The sequence below is a fragment of the Mus pahari genome, chromosome 5 (genome assembly GCF_900095145.1).
Source record: "Mus pahari chromosome 5, PAHARI_EIJ_v1.1, whole genome shotgun sequence".
NCBI classification, from domain to species: Eukaryota; Metazoa; Chordata; class Mammalia; order Rodentia; family Muridae; genus Mus; species Mus pahari.
The window spans coordinates 34,681,354-34,688,739 of record NC_034594.1 but is presented as its reverse complement, the minus strand read 5'-3'; the positions used below and the strand labels follow the sequence as shown (position 1 = coordinate 34,688,739).

The following is a 7,386-nucleotide window of genomic DNA, read 5'->3' as shown; positions in this document are numbered from 1 at the left end:
AGTTGTTGGAAATTCTAATCTAATCCCAAACTGCAGTTCATTTAACTTTTTTAAAAATCAAACTGAAGTCAGCAACTCAAACAGCAAGTTTTATTTTTTTTTTTTTTTTTTTTTTTTTTTTTTTTTTGGATTTTTTGAGACAGGGTTTCTCTGTATAATCTTGGCTGTCCTGGAACTTTATAGACCAGGCTGGCCTCGAACTCAGAAATCCACCTGTCTCTGCCTCCCGAGTGCTGGGATTAAAGGCGTGCACCACCACGCCCGGCTTATTTTATTTTTATATGTTGTTTTACTTTTTTATTGCTCTAATAAGACACCATGACTGATGTAACTTATGAAAGAAAGTATTTGATTGGGCTTATTATTCCATCAGTATTGGTACAAGCCTTTAATTCCAGCCCTCGGGAGACAAGTGAACCTCTGTGAGTTCAAGGCCAGGCTGATGTAAATAGTGAATACCAAGACAGCCAAGGCTACAAAGTGAGACCATTGAGGGTGTCAAGGGAGGGACCTAATTTAAGAAAATAAAAATAAGAAATTTGTTGTTTCAATTAAATTAGTGAATTAAGATCATGCTATTCCAGCTGGGCGTGGTGTACAATGGTACACAGAAGCAGCAAAGGGTTCCCAGTTATCAAACCCACAGTGTAGTCCTGTCCTTCATCATGAAACTTATAACAACCCTAAACAGTGCTTCAGGTGGTCAGCTCTTTCCTATAAGATTGTTCCTTGAATTCAAAGGCATAATTTTGGGTAGCCCAAGACTACAAAGAAGTTAAGAAAAAGAAGCCAATTTCACCTTTACATTGGTTAATCTCTTCCCTTCTGCTTAAAATAGCTATCGGCAGGTCACGCTGGGGCTTTGCTGCTGTCTCCAGAAATAAGACCCGCACACAATATAGAAGTTTAAAATATGAGTAATCAACCTTAATGCGATTGTCACTGTTCTAGCTCTTAAATATTAACCAAATCACTATGTTCCTTGGTAGGAGCTCACTACTCCTGGAGCTAAGGAGATGACTCAATAAGTGCACACTCACTTACCCGTGCTTACCCTTTGAGCTTGCCAGCCCTAGTTCTGATCCCCAGATCCTAGATGAAAGTGGTACAAATTCCTCTGAAGGAAGCAGAGGCTAGAAACAGGAGAGTCTCCAGAGTACGTGAAGGCCGGCCAGCCTGGCTTCCTCAGGAGCCAGAGACTGAGTCAAAGGAGGCGAGGCGCATACCTCACCCCACCCACCTCCTGACCTAGGCAATACAAACACACCCATCCATTCCTCCACTCCCCGCCCCACTCTAGCTCTCGCTCTCATTCTTATACACAAACACACACACAAATATTTAAACTTTAAAACAAAAGTTTAAGTTTCCCAGTTCCATCCAAAGCTCCAGCAGAGAGGACAGGATCAGCTGTGCATACTCAAAGTTTTAGGGGAGAATTGAAGGCTGTCTTCAACAATTTCTGCTCTTGGGTACCCTAGTCTGACTTTAGTTCCTTCCCTACCCACAAACTGGTAAAACTTTGCTGCAAACACATGTTCTGTCTCCAAATACTTGGGAAAGACAAGGTAAGAACTCACCAAAGTTTATAACACCCAGAGCTACCACAAGAAATTTCAAACGATGAAACTACAGACGAAGCTGAACTACAGATGATGGGAAATTGCCATGAGAAGGCAATTATAAATTATCATAAAGCATCAGTGTTCACTAGCCACATCTTATCTAAGAGCCTTCCTCCATAACTCAAGGTAACACCAATGCAGTACATTGCCACTACATACTGGGTAGACAGAGGCAGAGCACGAGCTCCGTGAAGCCATCCCTACTATAATCTTCATCATCTCACTACTTCTGCTTCATGAGTCATCCTTTTGTGAAGCCTACAAGATGATCAACTAATAGCCACACCAATATCAGAACTTCTAAGGCTAAAAAACTCTATTGTAATTACAGTTAGAACCTTCACCAAAACAAAATCCATCAAACAAGCTTGTGCTCTAGGGCCCAACTTCCAGCCAATAGACTTAACACTCTGGCATCAGCTTCATAGTCTATTAGCCTGTCTGCACTTATTAAAGCTCATAGGCTCTCAAGAAAAGAACCTATTTATAAAATGTTATAAAATGACTGAGGTTTTAGTGCAGAGACTGTCTACTTACTGCTTTTACAGCCACAGGTTTTTCCAATTTGTAAAGTGCCTAATCAGTTTTATGTAGAATATACCTCTCAGTACATACACAGTAATACTATTTAACATGAATGTTACCTACTGCTTCTTACATGACTTTGTAGACAGAGGACAGGAATCAGAAGAGGTGAGACCTGTTGTTTGGCAGTACTGAGGACTGAACCTGGGTCCCTCCGTGCTCGGTTAGTGCTCCACCACTAAGCTCTTGGTCCATCCCATTCTCATAGCTTCCTAATGTGAAGCCCTTAAAAACCTGAGCTGTGCTGTGCTGTCACTTCCTGTAATACTACCTCCAAAAGTAAGAATCACAAAACTATTGGGGTGGGGGTGGGGGCCTCATAGCAAAAGATGCCACATAAAGTACTAACATTTCTGGAATGACATGGAAGACACTGGGTCCATGGCACAAACTAAAACACTGCAGTAAGAGTTCACCAAAGGAGAGGATAGAATCTCACTGCTTTTCCAGATGTCTTACTTTCTGGAAAACACCACCTTGCATCATTAAATAGTCCTGAGACTGCCCTATACCCCAGTAGTTTACCCTACTAGTCTCAGCAGGTAAGTAGAGAACGCGATATGGAGACTTGGGATGATCTAAGGCACAAAATGATATAAGGAGTCCAAAGGAAAGCTTGTGGAAATGGTCCTTCACCTTCCCATGCTGTGCTCCCTAGCAACCTACAATCTGTCACTTTGATAATTAGTAGAAACTGGAGATGAATAGTGGCACTTAGAGTAAGTCTGGAGAAACTTCCAGCACAATTGTTTACTCCATAGTGAGCTTTCTGCTTAATACCATACTTAAAATGTATGTTCCAAAGCAAGCTCATTTTAAACTGTGGCGCCCAATCACTGCACTAACTGTTACTGTAACATCTTCTCTGAGTGTTCTTTAATGGAGCCTTGGAGAGAGCCCTGGATCCTTGACAGTTCTGAACACTGATCATTTTCTCCCTTCAACATTACTGTCGATAAGTGTAACCAAACAGATGTAAAGACGGTACTTACAACCACACTTTAATAAGTTAAAAGGCAGGCATGGTGGCACACCCTGTGATCCCAACACCTGAAAAGTGGAGACAGGAGACTGATGATAACAAATTACATAGTGAAAGCCTGTCTCAAAGAGAGGTAATCAACAAAAACTATTTTGACATAAATTTACTAATTACAATATTATATCATTCTATATTATGTATCCTGATTGATCAAAAATAATCATGAGGTAAATTATGTATGTGGATAAGAAATAATATAAAGAGAATACAACCCTTTTAAGGGCTTCATACATGAACATGTTACTATTATCTGTAATACTGTGTACCTCAAGAGCTTTATAGTTTTTTCATATAAACCTGTCATATTTACTTATTACCTATTGTACTTGTCACTTTAGTAGTTTTAAAATTAGAATTCTAGTGTCTTTGTGTTGTTAAAATATCAGTGTTTCCAAAGTTATCCTTTAAGAGGAACAGTACAATTCTAAAATTCTGTGAATTAGACAGCTGAAAATAATTGTCTTCTGAAAGGACACTCTCAAGGAGCTCAATGTGTGCAAGCAGAGCCATCTGCTGGATGGAGTGTAGTATTACAAAGCACAGCTACTGGGCTGACAGCATGGGCAAAAATCATCTACAGTCTAGGACACTGGTTCCTAAAGTTCAGGGTAAAAGAAATAAAAAAATAAAAAACTCTTTAACAGTAGACTCTGTGTTTAACAAAGTAGGGCTGACCTGTAAAAGCAGGGCAGGGACTTCCAACCCTAGTTTCAGTTGAAGAAGGGGCTGTGTTAAATTAGCCTGGGTTGGGAGACGGTGCAATGAGAAGGAACAGGGTCAGCACCTTGGTCCTGCTCTCAACCATCCTTCTCTTGCAGACACTGGCTAACAAGAACAGTGGTTAATGGCGCTGAGAAATGAAAAGGACTGGGTTAGGGACCTGAATCGTTCTGTTCTTAAGGACATAGTTTATGTGCTCATTTGATACATATTCTTTAAACATGACTTTTTACTTAAAAATGCAAAAAGAATACATTTGATCTTTTACTATCAGTAAGAGCTGAGTTCCTAGGTTCTGTGGGCTTTCACTAGCCGAGTCCTGGATTGGTCCAGTCTAGGAAACAAAAGCCCAGTGTCAGGTCCCAACTTTCTCCCTTCAAAGGGGCACGGGTGTCCGTAGAATCGAGGTAGGAAGTAGAGCTCTCCAAGGCCTCTCTCTGTGGTAGAGACTCCCAGTCTTGACAGCAGCTTATCTGCTAAATTTGGAGTAACAGGCTGAAGCAAAGTTCCAAACACTCGCAAGCACTCCAAGGCCACATGAAGCACAGTACCCAGCCAGGGAGCATCCTCGGGGCTCTCCCAGGTCAATTTCCATGGTGCGTGCCTTTGGACGAAACCATTAGTTTGCCGAACACAGCTGGATACCGCCTCCAGAGCCTTATAGATCTGAAAGTCATTATAATAGCCCGCTACCAGTTTGGGTAAAGTGGCCACTGCAGTTACAAGCGCATAGTCTTCTGCCTGCACACGAACTGACGGCCCCGTTAATCCTGGCTCACTGGGGAAACATGCAGCACAGAAAGATGGGTAGGTTCCAGAAGGATTTATTCTGGAGGCAGTGCACCGGTTTAAAAGCCCTCCTAAGGCATCTGCCAGCTCGGAGTCCAGCAATTTAACCACCTTTTCATCATAGTAATCGCAGTCCCAATTGGGAACGCCCTGCCGAAGGAGAAAGTAGCGAAAGCCATCCACAGTATAGCGATCAAGGCAAGTCCTGGGATCCACCACGTTACCCAAGCTTTTGGACATTTTTTGGCCACTCACCGTCCAGTGCGAGTGGACATAGATGCGATGTGGTGGCCTCAAACCTGCCCCTAGGAGAAGGGCAGGCCAATAAATAGCATGAAATTTGAGAATGTCCTTACCTATGATATGAGAGGTGGCTGGCCACCAAGACTTGAAATCTGCATCTGGGTAGCCAACTACAGTAAGGTAGTTGACCAGGGCATCCAGCCACACGTAGATGGTCTGCGAGTCGTCCCCGGGAACTGGAATGCCCCAGTGTAGATGGCTACTCCTTCGAGAAACGGACAAATCAGGCAGCTCCTCCTCCAGCCATTGAAGAACTGCCTGATGGAACGGTTCCGGTGTGATTGCCTGAGGATTGTTTCCAAGCCACCGCTGGAGTGGTTCTCGAAACTGAGAAAGCTTGAAAATATAATTTTCTTCCTTGGTCCAGGAGACAGGATGTCCGCTCTCGAGAGACACAGGACACGGATCCCCGGACGGACCCACCTGCCGAGTAACCTTGGCCTCGGGCAAGAAGCACTCGTCCGAGGCGCAATACCACCCTTCATAGATCCCTTTGTAAAGCAGACCCCGGGCCTCCAGCACACCCCAGAAGTGCTGCACCGCTACACGGTGCCGAGCCTCCGTGGTGCGGATGAAGTCCGTGGAGGAGATTCCAGCCTCCCGGAAAAGCTGCAAGAACTGGGCAGACACACGATCGCACAGCTCGATCGGGGCCAAGCCCGCGGTGGCTGCCGCCTGCTGGATCTTCAGGCCGTGCTCATCCGTGCCGGTGGAAAACCGCGTGGACGCGAAGCCGGGAACTCGGAGACGACGGTGGCGGCACAGGGCGTCGGCCAGCAGCGCCGAGTACAGGTGCCCGATGTGCGGCGCGGCGTTCACGTAGAAGATAGGTGTGGTGAAGTAGGCCCGCGCTTCCCCAGCGTCGCCACCAGCGCTGGGCGAGCACGAACCGTAGCGGCGACAGCCGCGGCGGGCCGGGGTGCGCAGCAGCACCCAGAGAGCACACCGCCGCAGCATGGTGACAGCCGGCCCCAGCACGGGAGGCGGGGTTCCCGAGCACGGGAAAGGGCGCGTGCGCAGCTCGACGGTACCACAGCTTCCGGCGCGGAAGCCAATGAACGGCGAGCGGTGACTCCTGCGGCCCCGCCCACAACTCCCCCGCCTCCACGGGCTTCCTGCAGCGCGCAGGGGCCGGTGGCCGGCGGGAGTTTTTGAGTAGTGTGCTAGTGGGTTCCGTGTCAGGGCAGTTGGGGAAAGAAGAGCGTGTGTCCCGTGTGTTGTGCAGTTTTACTCTTTGCGATCTGCTCTGGATCTAAACTGAGCTGATCGGTTCTGGACTGAACTTGTTGGCAAGATTTTTATATTGAGGTATTTTCCAAACTCATTAACCTTCATATAGCAGGGCACAAACCAGGCCACTTGGTATCCTCTAGTCAACATAGAAAAACCATTTGAAGTTTATCTCAGAATCTAAATAAATCTGAAAGAGAGGAAAATAATTTCATAAAGCACTTTAGGGAAAGATAAGCACTGGCAGAAAAGGAAATAACGTGTCTGAACATTTTGCTGAGCCTTAAGGATTGATTTGAGAACTCATCCAGGGACTGGAGTGCGGAGTCACAGGTGTGCAGATAAGGAAAGGTTAACATTCAGCTTTATTGTACAAAACCAGTCACAATTTTCTCCTCTAATAGTCTTGAAATTCTTCCAAGACTGAGCTTTGAGAATGGAATCCTGATTTTTAGCAGGAGAGAGTTTAAAAACCCAAAATGTTATTATTAATCCTTGGCTCACGGCATATTTTGTCATCCACAACTGGCCTCCCAAACCCCATTTAATTTAAACAGTGTATGTATGCACATACTAAAATGAGATCGGAACACCTATAAACGTACTGTTAGTGATTCTCAAAGAACAGTCCCCAAAGCAGCATGAGACACAGCAGGGACTTAGACATACAGATTCTGAGGCCTTTTCCCTACATACTGAGGCAGAAACTGGGATCTCAGACCAGCAATCTAAGCTTTACTAAGCTCTCCAATGGACTGTGGTGCACATCAATGTTTAAGTTAGAGATGAACTGCAGTTAGATCTGTACGCTGTGTCCTTCCCTCTCTTCCAAGAGTAATAAGTGCCCTGAGGGGTTTTTTGTTTTTGCTTGTTGTTGTTGTTGTTGTTTTTCGAGACAGAGTTTCTCTGTGCAGCCCTGGCTGTCCTGGAACTCACTCTGTAGACCAAGCTGGCCTCGAACTTAGAAATCCACCTGCCTCTTCCTTCCTCCCAAGTGCTGGGACTTAAGGTGTGCGCCACCACTGCGCGGCCTGCCATGAGTTTTTACTTACACGTTGTTCACATTCCTGTATAGCACCAGTGCATTTGAGT

General features: G+C 45.3%; 1 protein-coding gene across 1 annotated transcript; it reads right to left on the bottom strand.

Annotated features, from left to right (window-relative positions):
* Nucleotides 1–4,137: 4,137 nt before the first annotated feature.
* Nucleotides 4,138–6,131, bottom strand: Mars2 (methionyl-tRNA synthetase 2, mitochondrial). The gene has a single exon (XM_021198757.1). It carries the CDS (start codon nt 6,019–6,021, stop codon nt 4,261–4,263), a length of 1,761 nt encoding a protein of 586 aa, XP_021054416.1. The 5' UTR covers nt 6,022–6,131; the 3' UTR covers nt 4,138–4,260.
* Nucleotides 6,132–7,386: the final 1,255 nt, after the last annotated feature.